The sequence below is a fragment of the Pleurodeles waltl genome, chromosome 7, assembly GCF_031143425.1.
Source record: "Pleurodeles waltl isolate 20211129_DDA chromosome 7, aPleWal1.hap1.20221129, whole genome shotgun sequence".
NCBI lineage: Eukaryota > Metazoa > Chordata > Amphibia > Caudata > Salamandridae > Pleurodeles > Pleurodeles waltl.
Window position 1 is genome coordinate 1,336,414,914 of NC_090446.1, and position 17,052 is coordinate 1,336,431,965.

The 17,052-nt window shown below is 45.2% G+C and overlaps 1 protein-coding gene across 1 annotated transcript in view; it reads left to right on the forward strand.

Annotated features, from left to right (window-relative positions):
* Positions 1-11,202: 11,202 nt before the first annotated feature.
* The window catches only part of LOC138246264 (neuronal pentraxin-1-like), a 98,191-nt gene continuing 92,341 nt past the window's right edge, over positions 11,203-17,052 (forward strand). The window contains exon 1 of the mRNA XM_069200691.1: positions 11,203-12,215. Coding sequence (XP_069056792.1) covers positions 11,388-12,215 — 828 coding nt within the window. The 5' untranslated portion in view covers positions 11,203-11,387. The remainder of the gene's footprint in view (positions 12,216-17,052) is intronic.

Consider the following 17,052-nt stretch of genomic DNA (forward strand, 5'->3'; position numbering starts at 1 on the left):
TAGTTTAGAACTGGTGGAAGACTGGATAGTGACCACTACTCAAAGATCTATTAGTTTCTCTGTTGGTATCTTGAGGAGTCAGAAGGTTAATACACTGTATTTAAAAGTACAAGAGAGAAGGCAGTCTAAGGAAGACCTTGCAGTTTCTGAGGATATATGGAATAGGGTAAATTCGCTTAATTTTTCATTGCTAAAAGGTGCTAATTTTCATAGAATGCAGTTTTATGCAAAGCAGTTACTCTATAGAACTCCGGCATTCCTGAATAGAATCAACCCTCAGATTCCTGACAGATGCTGGTTGAGAACGGAGCCAATTGGACTCATATTGTTTGGGGATGTCCACGAATAGCCTCCTTTTTGGCAGAAATCTAGTCGCACTGTTCTCACACTTTAGGGTTAGATTGTGATATAGATAGCTATACTGCCGTGTTTGGATATTCTCCAAGTATGAATGTTTCTCTCAGGTTGAAAAAAAGATTGTTTATATATGCATTATAAACCACATCTTGGATTTTGCAGAACTGGCCATCTGACCTGGTCCCTACGTATGCACAGTGGCTCCTCAAAATGCAAAGAATCAAACAATCCAAATACCAATATGCACTTAGATCTGGGTCGCTTAAGAAATTTTACAGTCTACGGGAAACTTCAGGCTAAGGGAAATAATGGTGCGCTCCTGTAAACGGGAGAAGGGGGCCGGCACATTTCAACAATGTATATCCAATGACTAGGAATCTGGACTTGAGCAATTTGGGCTTTGTGATAATTATTCATCTATTTTGTTTACTAAATTATTTGTATCATATCATGTTAAGAGGGTGTTTATTTCCCTTCTTCATTATTGCTTTTTGTATGAATTCTCCCGAATTAAAAAATAGCCAATACATGAATACATTAGTCAATGTAATTTAAAGCAATTCAGAATCCTAAATGCAAAGACAAACTTTAATAAAGGTGTCTCCAAATAACTCCGAGCAGACTCAGTTTTCCCATAAAGAGAAATGTCTACTCAACTAAGCTAAGGAGAGGTCAGGAGAGTTTTGGGAGAAGTTAGGCAGAAGGTGTCTGCATGGAAAGTCTAAATCAGATAGAGCATTGTTTGGCAAGCAGGGAAGGTGTTTACCCTTGGGTCAGTTAAACTCCTTCGGGCCAGGGAAAACACGTCTGCTCTAAAGGAACCTCGAGGGAATATCTGCCTAAAATGCTTCTAACATATTCTTAAAATTAAATAGTTTTAATCTTATCAGTAACTCGTAATTTCTCAGAACAACCAATCAAATGAAGACAGAAAAGATTCAGTTCCAGTCTCTTTAAAATCTCACAAGTAGGCTTTGACTGTGATCTTCAAACTTGCAGATGAGACATACAGGCTGCTTGCCAGCACAGTTAAAACGCCTCTCTTCAGCTAAGAATTTCCACCACAATCTCAAAGAACTAAAGATTATTTTCTGCAAGAGAAAACAGAAAAATAAGCATTACATGTTTTCAATGTTGCTTCAGCTTTTTGCCAAAAAAAAATTAAATGTTCATATTTTTGCAAGCAAAGTACAAATAACATGAGCCCATTTTAGAATACAGCCTATATTAACTAGAATTAGTTTAAACGTGAAAAATGTGCAGAAATACATTTGAGTGTGCCGTTTTTCTGTTAATATATGTACACAAAACGTAATAATTAAACATTTCCTTCAACCCTTCCTTCTGGAAGTCTTCATACATTACATTGACAATTTCCTTCAACGTTTCATTTTACATAACAGCTGTCATCCTTTTGCTTGAACTCTTCCACGTTTCTCAGCTCATCATAGATGACTTTTATCCTCCTCTGCTTGTTTCCTGCTTCTCCCATTCGATTTCATCTGCTTATTTCCTCCTTCACATTTTGACCCACCCTATGCAAGAATTAATTTCATCCCCCTTGTAAAAAGAAATAGACATATCACACAAATCAACGTGTTTAGTAAAGGGGTTAAGATCTTACTGAGAAAACCCCAAGCACCAGTCTCTTCTAGATCCTTCAAATCTTTAACAATCCAAGAAATATTACTAGCAAACATGTTTATTTCATTACTGGGTTAAGGCATGTACATGCAGCACTGCTGGGCGTGTTACATTCAGCAGACTGCGTCCTCTTTCATGAGTAAGATATCTAAAGCAAGCTTGTTCTATAAAACCATTGCCATTATTGCCACAAGCTCAGCGTTTATAGCAGCTAAACCTCCAGCTGTATTAGTGGCAAGACAGTCAACCATAGTAGACAGGTTTATAATTTTCTGTCAATCAAAACTACTCCTAAACAGATGTCACCTACTACTTATGAAGCACTACGCTTAGCCCTCTCATAAGTCCTTATCTCTTATTATCTATTTCATCTCCATGGTACACATTAGGAAACACTACTTCTAAGTAGGAGGTACCTATCCAATTTGCAGGAAGTTGAAAACCAATAGGCCAAACCTGGGAATCAATTCCCTCAACAACAATTTGGCCACAGTGAGGTTGTCATTTGTCCTAGACGGGTACTCCTCCACCCAATGGGAAAAGATGCAGACTACTACCAAGGTATATAGGAGTCAATCAATCAATCAATCAAATAATTTCTTAAGCGCACTACTCACCCGGTAGGGTCTCAAGGCGTTGGGGGGGAAGCCGATTACTGCTCAAAAAGCCATGTTTTAAGGTGCGTTCTGAAGGTTAGGAGGTCCTGGGTCTTGCGTAGGTTGGTGGGGAGGGAGTTCCAGGTCTTGGCAGCGAGGTGGGAGAAGGATCTGCCGTCGGAGTTGGTGCATTGGATGCGGGGGACTGTAGCGAGGGCGAGGTTGGCAGAGCGGAGCTGTCAAGTTGGTATGTAGAAGTTTACTCGTTCGTTGAGGTAGGCCGGTCCAGTGTCGTGGAGGGCTTTGTGAGCGTGGACGAGGACTTTGAAAATGATCCTTTTGTTGATGGGCAGCCACTGTAGGGATCTGAGGTGGGTGGATATGTGTTTGTGGCGAGGGAGGTTGAGGATGAGACGTGCGGCTGCGTTCTGGATTCACTGGAGTTTTCTTTGAAGCTTGGCTGTGGTCCCTGCGTAGAGGGCGTTGCTGCAGTCCAGTCTGCTGCTAATGAGGGCGTGGGTGACTGTTCTTCTTGTTTCTAAAGGAATCCATTTGAAAGTCTTGCGTAGCATGCGAAGCGTGTATAAGCAGGAGGATGATATGGCGTTGACTTGCTGGGTCATGGAGAGAGATGAGTCCAGAACGATGCCAAGATTGCGTGCGTGGGTGGCAGGTGTTGGGGGTGGTCTGAGGGTGGTGGGCCACCAGGAGTCGTTCCATTCTGTCTTGTTGGGGCTGAAGATGATGATCTCTGTTTTGTTTGAGTTTAATTTGAGGTGGCTTGCTGTCATCCATTTGGCGATGTCGAGGAGTCCGTCATGCAAGTTAATCTTGGCGGTGGCTGGGTTCCTGGTGAGGGAGATGATCAGCTGGGTGTCGTAGGCATATGAAATGATGTTGATGCCGTGGGGGCGGAGGATGTTGGTGAGAGGAGCCATATAGATGTTGAAGAGGGTGGGGCTGAGGGAGGATCCTAGGGGGGCCCCACAGATGATCTTGGTGGCTGTACACCGGAAAGGAGAAGAGAAATGGTCGGTAGTTTGTGAGGTCTTCCGGGTCAGCTTTGTTTTTTTTTAGAAGAGCGTTGACTTCGGCGTGCTTCCAAACGTCTGGGAAGGTTGCGGTGTTGAAGGAACTGTTGATGACGGCACGGAGCTGGGGAGCTATGATTTGGCTGGCCTTGTTGAAAATGTGGTGGGGGCAAGGGTCTGTTGGGGAGCCTGAGTTGATGGAGTTCATGGTTTTGCTGATTTCTTCGTCATTGGTGGGGGTCCAGGTGTTTAGTTGGTTGGTGCGGCAGGGTGTTGTGTAGTTGCTTGTGTCGGTGGTGGTGATGGTGGGTGCTGATGATGTGAAGCTGTTGTGTATGTCTGCGATTTTGCGGTGGAAGTAGTTCGAGAGGGTGTTGCAGAGGTCTTGGGAGTGTGGAGTGTGGAGGGTCGATGGTGCTGGATTTGGGTTTGGTGAGTTCTTTGACGATGCAAAGAGTTCCTTGCTGTTGTGTGTGTTGTTGTCTATGCGTTCTTTGTAGAAGGACCGTTTGGTGGTCCGGATGAGTTGGTGGTGTTTGCGCATGGCTGTTTTGAGGGCGGAGAAGTTGCACATTGAGGGTTCTTGGCACCAGGCTTTCTCAATTTTTCGGCATTCTCATTTGGAAGCCTGGAGTTCTGTGGTGAACCAGGGGGCGGTCTTGATGGTGCGGGTGTTGTTGTTTGTTTTCAAAGGGGCGAGGGAGTCTGCGCAGGTTGCTAGCCATTGTGTGAGGTTGTGGGTGGCGGTGTTGGAGTCGTTGGTGATGGGAGGTGGAGCTTGTGTGAGGTTGGAGATCAGGTGTTCTTTGGAGATCTTGTTCCACTTACGGTAGGGTGTAGTGTGTTGTTGGTGGTGGGTGGTGGGTTTCATGAAGGAGAAGTGGAAGCAGTGGTGGTCAGTCCAGTGGAGTTCGGTGGTGTGAGTGCAGGTGATGTGGCTGCTGGAGGTGAAGATGGTGTCTAGTGTATGTCCTGCTGACTGGGTGGGTGGGTGATGTGACCAGTTGCTTGAGGCCGAGGTTCGTGAGGTTGTCCAGCAGGGCTGTGGAGTTGCAGTCGTGGGTGCTTTCCAGGTGAAAGTTGAGGTCACCAAGGAGTATGTAGTCTGTGGAGGTGAGGGCATGGGATCTGATGGTATCTGCGATGGAGTCACAGAATGGGGGGCGGGGTCCTGGTGGTCTGTAGATGAGGGTTCCTCTAAGGGTGGTGTTGATGTGTATTTGAAAGTGTAGGTGTTCTGGATTGTCTAGGGTGTCGTTGGTGTTGGTGGAAATTTTGATGGTGTTTTTGTGTATTATGGCGATACCTCCTCCTGGTTTGTTGATGCGGTCTCTACGGGTAATTTTGTAACCTTCTGGGATGGCTATGGCGATGTCGGGTTCTGATGAGGAGTTCATCCATGTTTCAGTGAGGAAGGCGATGTCAGGAGAGTTTGCGGTGAGCAGGTCCCAAAGCTTGATGGCGTGCTTGTGGACGGAGCGGGTGTTAAGGAGGATGCAGTTAAGGTGATTGCAGGGTTTGGTATTATTGCGGTGCTTGTTGGTGTTGCTGGTTTTTGTGTGAGTACAGGAGAAATGGCATGAGTGGCATGTGAATGGTCTGTGTGTGTGTTTGAGGTTGGCTTGGGCGCAGGTGGGCAGCTGGCCTGGGTTGAGGGCATGGAGTTCTGTGGAGGAGTAGGGGTGCTTCGGGGGGGTCGGAGAATCGTGGACCAGGGGGATGGGCGCGGGGCGTGGTCCAGGCGCAGACGGGCGCAGACTGGCTTGCCTCTGGCGCGCTCGCCGCCATTAAGAAGGGGAGGTGGGAGGGAGGAGCTCCTGGGAGGCGGGAAGGGAGAGTCCAATGGAGGCGTGATGGGGGCGGGGCCGCAGGGGACGCAGTGGCAGGGATTGAGGAACCGGCGAAAGCGGGGAAGAAAAACGGGCACTATTGAGGTGAGAATGGGCAGAGTTAAGGCCAAAAGCAGATCTAAAAACTAAATACAGAAAACAAAATACAAGCTATGGAAACTAAATACAGAAAAATGAAATACAAGCTGTGGAACGAAAATACAAGACAAGACATGCCTACCCCTAGGCACCACGGATGAGGCGCAGGCGGGTGCCTGCGGGTGGTGGAGGGCCTCGAACTTCTCTTGCAGCGACAAACGGCGGGGTCAGGGGCACGGAGGCAGGCTGGTGGAGCCAAAGTGTACTCCTGGCCTAACGGAGGTCAGGGGGTCACACTAGGCTCCGTGCAGCGGCCCCCATTAAGAAGGGGAGGTGGGAGGGAGGAGCAGCTGGGAGGTGAGATGGGAGAGTCCAATGGGGGTACGAGGGGGATGGGGGCGCATGGGACGCAGCGCCTGGGATTGAGGCACCGGCGAGAGCCGGGAAGAAAAATGGGCACTACTGAGGTGCAAAATACGAAGTGGAGCACAGAATGGGCACAGTTAAGGTCAAAATCAGATCTAAAAACGAAAAACTAAATGCAGAAAATGAAATACAAGCTATGGAAACTAAATACAGAAAAACGAAATACAAGCTATGGAACGAAAATACAAGGTAAGACACGCCTACCACTCGGCACCAGGGATGAGGCGCAGGCGGGTGCCTAGGGGTGGTGGAGGGCCTCGAACTTCTCTTGCAGCGGCAAACGGCGGGGTCAGGGGCACGGAGGCAGGCTGGTGGAGCCTAAGTGTACTCCTGGCCTAAAACAGAGTGTGTTGCACATGGTCATCTTAACAAAGTCAAATTGCATGTGATTAAAGTGAACACCTGACCTTCCTATGTGACCCATGGTCACAACTATTACCCTGCCCGCATTTAACAGCTGGCAAGTAATGCATCTGTGACATAGGTTCTTGCAATGACATGGAAATGAGGGTTAAACCAATAAGTCATAGAGACGTAAAGAAATGAATCATGGCCTCTCTCCCTGTGCATGAAGGGACTGTGGAAATGCCGGGCCATGGGAGACAACATCGCATCTGCGAGGACAGGTCTCCCATCTTTCGAAACCCAGATCTTATCCTGATTCTCCGCACACCTCTCTAATCCACTTCTCCTGTTCACATTCTGGGACTTCTTTTTAGTTCTTAGTGTCCTCCCAAGTATCAGCAACAGTCAACAACATATTTGAAATAGGATCATTCTCTGAACCACATGAATGGTGTCTATTGAATGTGCAAGACTCAAGAGCGAGCGCATTACCTGGCCATCTTATCTGGATTGCGGTTTCCAGCAGTCACAAAATCCCACCCACTGTGTGCTGCACATTTTACAATGGCTACTTCTTTAGACAATTGCAGTGACTCAAGCAAATTCATCATAAAATTCGCATTCCTAATAGGAGAGTTAGAAGAAGTCATGAAACCTCTTTTGGACCACAAGTTTCCAAAATCATAGACCACGCCAAACCCATTCTGCCTATCATTACAGATGGTAACTCTCAAGTTGTTAGAGGCACAACACACTACCTGTGCAGAGGTTACATTTCAAAAATAGGAGGCTTCCACAACACCTTCTAAGTTGCATACAGCATATGCAGCTCTTAGAATTCCTTGCCCATCTCTTACACGAGAGCCATTCTCAAAGAAGATAAAAGCAAGCTCTTCCAGAGGGACATCTCAAATATCAGGTTTTATTTTGCTGCACAATTCTGTTACATCAAGACAGTCATGCTGAATACCTTCATCATCTTCATCAGACATAGGCATAGGCAAATGTGTAGCAGGGTTCAAGACATTTCACCTCCTCAAAGTAATTGTCTGGTGTTATTTGTCATGTGTTGTGTTTCAGTACAAGCTAACAAAATCTCGACTAAGTGAGGGAACATCACAGTAAGAGGATATCCCATCACTATTCCTTCCCACGGCTGAATACTGACACCAGCTGCAGCCACTGCCATAAAGCATTCACACAACACTGCGGCTACCAGATCAAGTGTGGCTGAAAAACAGGCAGCAGGACATTCAGAGCAATACAAGACAAACCCTATTTCATAATTAGGCATTTCTAGAGCCGAGGCATAACAGAGACTTTCTCACATCTTGAGGAAGGCACTCATGACTTTGCTGTTTCAATGTATTGGATCAGACATGTCATTATGTATAAGCCTCTGTAGAGACTTAGCCACTAGGGAAAAGTTGGGAATCCACTGACAACAGTAGCCTACAATACCCCAAAACATCCTGAATTATCTCTGTGTTGTGGGGCTAGGAGTGTCATTCTCACAATTGTACAGATTCTCAGTTGGGACACTTTCCTAGCTTTCTTTTCCAGATACAGAACCTCCCCCTAACTGTATTGCATTTTTGTACGAGACACCTTGTGACCATTCTCAGGTAAATGGTTGAGTAAGGCAATGATATGTCATCCACGTGAGTTGCCCATACCACAAGCCAGTTGTTGATGTACTGACCTCTTACGGAGTTGCATGGCAACTGCAATGTCTCCAGTTTTTTTCTTCAGTATCTGATTAAAGAATGAGGTACTCTTGGCATATTAATGTTGGACTCAACTCCATTCCCAAATTGTATTTTCGAATTAGAAAGCAAAAAGGAACTGACTATCCTCATCTAGAAGGATGGAAGAGAATGCTTGACACAGCACAGGGTGTTTGTAGGTGAATTGTGGCAGGAATCAGTACCACAGGACAACATGGAAGTACAATCCGATTACCTTTTCTGAAAACCTGAACCATCTTCCACATTTTATTTAGCTTCTGAAAACGCTTCACAAGTGAGCTGCAGGGACTTCCTAATATTTCCTTTGGGATGTCTTGTTCTAACATGGATTCAATCACGGGGTAAATACAGCCACCGCCTCGGTGAGAGGTTGCATTGGGGCGTGGCGTGGTGGATGAAGACTCACCATCCAACACTTCAACCTTAACAAACAAGTCAAAACATCAGTATAACTCAATATTTATCCCAGGACCTTGGATTACGATGAATCTGATAGCCAAACTTCAACTCTCTGAAGCAAGCATGTTCCTCTTCATAAGCCCTAGCAATATACATGGAAAAAAAAATCTTTAACAAAAAAGCCCTCTTGGGCCCAAATTGATACCACACCGCAAAACACACTAACTCATCAAAAAATCACAAATACCTCAAATCTTGACACCTCATAATAAAAATACCATAACCCTACTTATATTAACCATCCTAGGTCACTGCAACACCGTCAGGAAGGCCGGAACACCATCAATACTCCGAATGGGACCATGGAAACTCTAGAATGTGGACTGGATCAGTACAGATTTTAAATATCTCCGGGGTAAATTTTGACTCCTAAGCCTCAGTGGAAACTGCCCTCGGCTACCAGTTTAGTTGCAGCACTTTGCATGGTGCAACTTTTTGATGAAAATTCAGATTCAGGCTGCACTCCGATGGATCTTTAAATCCAGACCTAGGCTGTCACAGCAATCAATACAGTTAAGAAAGATGAAGCACATTTGGCCCCAAAAAGATGACAGAGAGTATTGGATCCAAAAACCATGAAAGTTTTAATAAAAGATTAATAAAGTTACAAATTCAAATCATCAAATTAGTTGTAAGTCAGTAACCAATACATGAATCCAGTAGTTAATGTAATTCAAAGCAATTTAAAATCGTCAATACAAAGACAAACAATTATAAAGTTGTCTCAAAATAAATCAAAGCATACTCAACTAAGGTAGGGAAAAGCCAGAAAAAGTTTGAGAGAAGTCAGGCACAAGTTGTCAGAGTGGAAAACCTCTGAAAGGAATGGTTTATAAATCAAAAACAAATTTGGTCCAGCAAGCGGGGAAGGCATTTGCCCACGAGTCAGTTAAACTAATTAGGGCAAGGGAAAACATATCTGCTCTGAAATGAAGCTAGAAGGTACTCTGTCTACATTGCAATGTCTCAGAACATCAACTAATCAACTGAAGACAGAAAAGATACAGTTCCAGTTTCATTAAACTATCACAATCAGGCTTCAACTGCGACTTTCAAACTAGCAGATAAAACAGGCTGCTTGCACTCGCAGGCACTGCTATAAGGCCTCAATTGAATTAAAAAATTCCACCACAATCTCAAAGAACAAAACATTACTTTCTGCATGAGAAAGGAGAAAAATAAGCATTAGGTGTTTTTAATGTTGCTTCAGCTTTCCGACAAAAATAACTGTCATGTTGTGAACGCAAAGTAACAACTAACATGAACCTATGGAAAATGTGCAGAGAATACATTTGTGTGTGCCTTGTTGCTGCTGATAATGTGAAAAAAAATGTAATGAAAAATTCGTTTCACCAGTTATTGCTTTCTGTTTTCACATATTTTAAACTGCGTAGAGAACCTGCTGGGGTTCCCAGCAGAGCCAGAGGTGGTCTCATTGACTCGGAAAATTTAATCTCCAAATGCTACCAGATGGGCATCGAAGCGTTACACAATGTTCTTGGCGCTCCAGGTGGAAGGCACAACATAAGCCCGCCCAAGAAAGGGACTTGTGAGCTAAGATGACAGATGCAAAATGGAAATAGTGCTGCACACAAACTAAGTTACTATCAGTCAATCATAGGCGCAAACTCTTAAATTTTAAATTTCTGTAGTGGGCATACTACACACCTGCAAAACAGTTTAAAATAGATCCCACCACATCACATCACTGCAGAGCAGGCAGGTTTTTTTTCACATGGCTTGGACCTGCCCCTCCCACACTTCAGTACTGGCACAAGATATTCCGCACTTTACCTGAAATGGTTGATTGTAGACTAAAACCGAGCCCAGGGAGTGCTTGCTTCGGCTACGTCAAAATAAATAGCCAGTGTGAACTATAGAGTCGCCGTGCATTACTGCAGAACGACTGACCGAATATTAAAGAGAGGATAGGGGACCTAATTACTTACAACAACCAATCTGAGGTACGCACTTTCCTTCATCCTATTACCTCCGGGTCCAGTGACATATTTGGGGTCACCTGAGGGCACACCTTGCACAATTGGGCAGGGACAATCCTGAAGGCCAAGAGGCAGTAAGAACAAGAGATGGGGCGGGGACATCAGGAATTCATACTTTCTGGGAGGAATGAAGGACGCCTCGTCTAAGTCAAGTTGTGACCCCCACGATTGACGATAGAAGGTATTTTTTGCAGCGGTCTGATGTGGAGAAGTAACTGTTTTTTGCTGTGCTGTAGAAATATTTCAATCTCGCTGTGTTTTGTTATAATTTAAATTAAAAAATATATCTTTTGTAAACAAAACACTGGTAGAGTGTGAGAATAGGCCCTGGGATTGAGAAGTCTGCCTGGTCCCGTTTTAGTATTCACAGTAAGAACTTCATAAACCCTCAACAGACGTGCACACGAGCAAATAGGCAGACCGGAAGTGTCTCGAGGACAGGAATACTTCTACCAGGGCATCATCCGTTTAAGCCACTCTGAGTTTCTCCTTAGCTCATGTATCTTCTTAAATCTGCCTTGGACGCCTTTAATGTAGGACACTGCGCGGCTGGAGAGGGTTCCACACCCCAGCCATCCACCCACCCCCAGGCTCTCCCTGATCGTTAAAGTCATTAGCCTAGATCCTAATGCGGCCTTGAGACAAGGATGACCTGCATCGGGAGGGGATTTACCAATTAAAGAGAGCGGCGTCAAAAATAAATAAATAAGAAACAAACTCCGCAAATCTTCTTTTGAAATCCCCCTGAAAGTCGCATTACTTCGAGGAAGGGCAAAAGACTCAGGCGAGGGAGAGACGGAGACAGGGAGCTCTACTGCAGCCTTAAACAAAACAGGCCCTAAAGGCTGCCCTCATGGCCTCAAACATGGCGGCTCTCCGCCTGGTGACGCAGCTATGTTTGTTCTTGGTGCCTGGCGGCTGGGGAGAGTACACACTCCCAAAATTTATCTGCAGCCCTATGCCGTTAGACATGGACTCCATTTGTCAACCAGGGGCCTCACGGCATAGTGGAGGCAGCAGTGGCCACTTGATGGGGTCACGCGAAGAACCAAAGGAGACCATTCTGCACTTGCGGGAGACTGTGGTGCAACAGAAGGAGACCATCCTCGACCAGAGGGAGACGATCCGAGAGTTGACCGCCAAGCTGGCCCGCTGTGAGGGTCATGCCCGCATCAAGGGCCACGAGGAAACGCACAGCTACACTAGTGAGAATGGGCAAGAAGAGAGCCATGGGGGACACGAGAGGGAGAGTGGAGGACATGAGCGTGGCCACGGATCCGAAGAGAGCCGTGGACATAGCCGGGAGCATGGCAGCCATGAAAGAGAGCACGGTGGCCACGAGTGGGACCACGGACATGAGAGAGAACATGGAGGCCATGAAAGGGTTCATGGGCACGAGCGAGAGTATTCACCAGAGTGGGAGCATGGGCATGAAAGGGAGCATGGTGGGCACGAGCGAGAACATAGTGGGTATGAAGAGAGCCGTGGACATGGCCGGGACTATGACTACCATCACTTTGGCCATCGCGAGCACCACGAGCAACAGCAACAACCTCACCAATCCCGCAAGGTCAGCCAGACCCAAAACACAATGGGAGAGACCCCCAAGGAAGCAGAGCATGATACGCTCCAAATTGAGAAAATGGTGGAGTCACTGAAGGAGCGCTTGGAGCATCTGCAGGTAATGCTTCACCTAGCTTCAAACTTGGGCACCTCGTTGCTCATACAATATGGCCAGAATGATCCTGGTTCTTCAATCTGTCCTGTACACAACTCTTTCAAATTAACTGCAGAATCCTTTCTTAAAACCTCCTCCTGGCTAAGGCGCATTGTTTCCACTGTCCATTCCACTGTCCATCTGTTGTCGCTTGTATAGACTGTATACGCGTGCTGGTGTGTTCTACATAAGAAACCCTTTTACATCCAGTTCAAAGTGCACAATGCGTGTGTTTTACTGCACATTTTCATAGGCTCTGATTGAATAATGTTGCCATCTTTATTTTGCCGACGAGAGCATGTAGTACTCCCACTGATCCGACGGATTTTGTTGTGTATTTTCTTCTACTACCCAGTACTTAATGTTTAGTCCTACAGTGTGTTTATTTGATGTGGGAATGTTCTAATGCACAATCTAAAGTTATGACCTCTGAAGTCTCTCCGCCTACCAAAGAATTACAAGTCAGGCAGTGCTTTAAATGGGCCGGTACTGAGTACCGGCACTTTTTTATTTTGATAGGGAGAGTACCGGCACATCTCAGGAAAAATGTAATACTTTTAATTGGAGAGTACCGGCACTTCTCGGAAACAAGCAGGTACTCTGGCACAGAGTACGTGCACTTTAGTTTTTCCATTGCAAGCACTGAAGTCAGGATAACAAATGTGGTTACCTAAGGGTGCAGGGAGCACATAGGAATGTGGATGACACGTAGGAGCTAAGGCTAGGACCCTGATGGAATATCAGAGAAAAAGGGGAGATTCTAACTACCCTCGATAGGTTACAGAAGTGTGTGAAATTCACATAGTATTCTTTCATGTAATTATGCAAAATGACGCTAAATTCAATGCAATTATGCAGAATGCAAATCTTTAATTTTGCGCTATATTTTAGCGCGAAATGCGCCCTCGCATCCATTTTTGGCATGAGGACACATTTACACCAAAGTGCTGTTAAGAACAGCTGCTTGCCTTCTGTTCTTGCGCGTTCGCAGTACATTTTTACACTGAATTGTGCGTTCGCTGTACATTTTCACTGTGAATGGAACGTAAATATACGAATCGGTGTAATGCTGCAATTTCGGGCATTTAAAAAAAAGAAACGTAAAGCAAAATTCTCAAAATTATGCAAATGATACTGCTATAATTTACATTCTCCCAGTCCTTTTAGGTAAAACCCAACTGTCCAAGGACGAGAAATGTTCCAGATTATGAAGCTGCAATGCAGACGCAAGCGGGACCCTTTGAGGAAAGGTGTATTCTTGACAACTCCAAATTGGCAGCTAACTGAGAACAGTGGGCCCGTGCTGGGCAACACTGCCTTATCTTGTCGCAAAGAGTTGTGGGAGAATTACATTATAAAATCAAGAGTGCAGAATTACAAAAGAGGCTTTTAGTGGCTGGAGACTAAGTATTGTATTTGACCCTCACTTACATGGAGACCATTTTCTGTCATTTTGTTTGGATATCATACAAGTATGCCCGAAGCGGAGTCTTATAATGCTGTATTGAATCAATCTGGTGGCATGTTGTATTTTTTTGCGGACAGTCCGTCGGTTATGAGAATTTCACACCCCTTGATGAGAAGCGAGACACGGCCTACTGAGACAACATTTACAGAGCTCACTTTTAGAATTCGTTTGTTTTTTGTGGCTTCCCAAATGCTTTATAAATTAAGACCGTCATACATTGATATGGCAGATTTAATAGGAAAAACGCCTCACGTCAGTTTTCAGTGCTATAACAGCGGGTCAGATGTGGCAATACTGTCTAAAGAGGAATAAAATAAACTGCACTGTAATCTCAGCTTCCTCAATTTAAGTTAATTGTGTGACCCTGACAAAGCCTCCCACCACTGGTGCATCAGGTCCATTGTCTGTAAAAATTGGGCGCACCTCGAAATGGGCCTAGGAGTTCGTAAACGCTGTGCAAAATCCCAGATGTTTAACTTTAAATGTGTTTTCTCCTCCCGAAAACCCCCCTATGCGAATGTTATTCACATCACTCGGAGTTCCTTCTTGAATTTGGGCTTGACTGCAGTTACCAAGTGAGAAGGAAAGGACTTTGTAAGAATTTTATTTTCGTTGTAAATCAAGCCGTGTTGTTTTTTTGAGGAAGTGATGATTTGCCCATTCTTTCCTTTGTTTAGTTTTGTTGATAACTTTTCAGTGCGAGCAAAATATTCACACGCTCGTTAGAGGCTTTGTTTGAAAGGGGAAAAGAGAGGCGCTTGTACTCAGTACCTGGCAAATCTGCGAGGTATCCGTGGATGTCATTTAGGGGTCGCAGCTGCCACCCCTTTGCGACCCCTGACCTCAGAGGTGGCAAATTCAGTGGCAGAAGCACAGAGGCAACCCGTCTTCATGGACATTAGTTGGGGCTCTACTCTTTGTTTTCTGTCAATTTCTTTATTACACTAATAGTGAATAATAATATATTTTCACTGTTAGTGTAATAAAAATGTAGCAATTAGCTGGAATATGCCCTTCCATGGTAGCTGAGGTACATAAAAAATGCTTTTAAATGTATATTGTGGCCGTGCTTGCGGGTGAGTTTGTTTATGTGAGAAAGAGTGTATGTGAGTGTGAATTTGTGTGTGTGTAAGTGTTTGTGTGAGTGAACATGAAGAATAGTGTGACCAGTGCTTAATTAGTGCTTGTTGTTTCCGGGTGCGCAGCACCGGCACTTATTTTTGAGGGCCGGGGCTTATTCTTTTGCCTCCAGCATTTGCTGCGAGCAAAATACACACATGGGAAAGATAGAGGGAGAGAAAAACGAAAAATCGTCACAAAGGGAGAAAGTAGAAAGCTGCTTGAGTGAGTTGAAGGGGTAGGAAGTAGCTTTATATGCATTGAAGAGGCCCGAGATGGCTTCAGGATTACGCTGCCTCAGTATTCCGTGTTCGCACATTTAATTGCAGCAGCCGCCGCGTGTTTAAGAGGAGGCCTTTGGGCACCGGCACATTTTTATTTACAAATTAAGCACTGAGTGTCACACCAGGGCCAATGTCAATTCACCAAAATGTCAGGGGCGTGTGATGTCACTCGTTACCCTGGCATTCTGGTGAATTGACATCCATGGAAATATCCCAAATGCGGTTCCATTAAAAGTAAGGCAGACCTGCTGAGAAGAGCTGGCACTGTGCCATTCAGCAAATGTATGGCAGCCCTGCTGAGAGTCCCAGAACAGTTCCATTAAAAGTTTGACTGACCTACTGTGACGTGCAGGCACTGCCCCATTAAAAGTATTTCAGACCTGCTGAGAAGAGCTTGGACTGTGCCATAAAGGCAGACTCGTTGAGTATTTGAGTACAGATCAATTAAAAGTATGGCAGACCTACCTACTGATAATGGCTGGCACCGTGCCTTTGAATGATTGGCACATCTGAAGAGAAGTTATATTACTGTCACTTTCACAGTTTGACAGACTAGCTGAGTATACCAGTTCCATTCGATTTTAAGTATGGAAGACCTTGTGACGTGTCAGTGTTGTCCCACTAGAAGTGTAGCTGATTTGAGAGGACAGTACAGTCATCATTAAAATTATGGCAGCCTTGCAGAGAAGATCTTGTTTGTACATTTCTAGTAACTTCATACAATCCATCATCCGTTCTGTTGCTATTCAGTGCTAAGTCCCTGATTACTTGTGACCCCCTTCCCCAACCCGGAGAGCTGAGGTATTTACTGGATCCAGTAAATACCCACATCGCAATGTGAGGTGTTTATCTGCGTCAAGTAAATACCTCCCGTTCTAAGTTTCAAATCTAAAATGGGGCATAACGTGGATTTCAATTCCTACAATATTTTACTGAGCATGTCTTAATACCTAACCAGAGAATGGGATGGGTATGTCCCCTGTATGGTGTAAACGTTGTATTCCCCTTCCCTAAGTGCCCCGCAGCATAGATCCGGTATACTGGTTTTTGATTTTGTGTGAATGAACTATTCTGAGCATATCCACAGGGGCCTAGGCAGTGAGTTAGGCCATGGATTCGTCCTGTGACATGGAGGGGTGTTCCAAGTGCACCCACATTGACAGGCACTGGAGTACTGTCTCTGCCATGTATTTAGCACACAGAGCGGAGGTGGGAGCATTCTGTGTTTTGTGACATTATAGTTGTGGCCAGACCTTTTTATCTGTCATTAGAGTGGAGGTCTACTGACCCATGCATGTTAAGCTCCACTGGAAGGCACTTACCGAGCTGCTAGCAGTCACATCCCTAGTTTATGTTGTACGGGTCGGTGTGTGTTGTCCGCGTGGTATATGCAGATTGTATATGAGTAACAGAGAACTGTAGGACCTATTGTGAATACTCTTGGCTTGGGCTTTTGCACACAATGGAGGTGAGGTTGTACTCCCAGGTGGTGCAAATGTACTGCTGATATTCCTGATACCCCGATGCAGAAAGCTCAGACCTCTTTGAGTTTCTGTTGTGGATCTTCCAGGCTGTGAGAACCACCGGTCTACATAGACAGACTTGAAAGGAGAACTATTCTAAACCAGTTTTGAAAGTGCAGACATTGAATCTTCTGTTTGATTTGACTATATAAAAGTGGGACCCACAGACCCATTTGTTGTTCCAGGTCCACGTTCTCTATGACCAAGGAAGGGAGTGCTCCCCGGAGTATTTAGGGGACTGCTGTGCAACCACAGCTGGTGCCTGACTGACCACGGGCTTCTCGGAGTTGAGGTGACATCACCTGAATATACTCCTTGCTAGAAGAGCTGTTTACCTAACCTAAAGAGCCAAGAAGCAAGCCTGCCAGCTGAGAGAGCGAAAGAGCTTGCCAACCATGTAGGAGGAG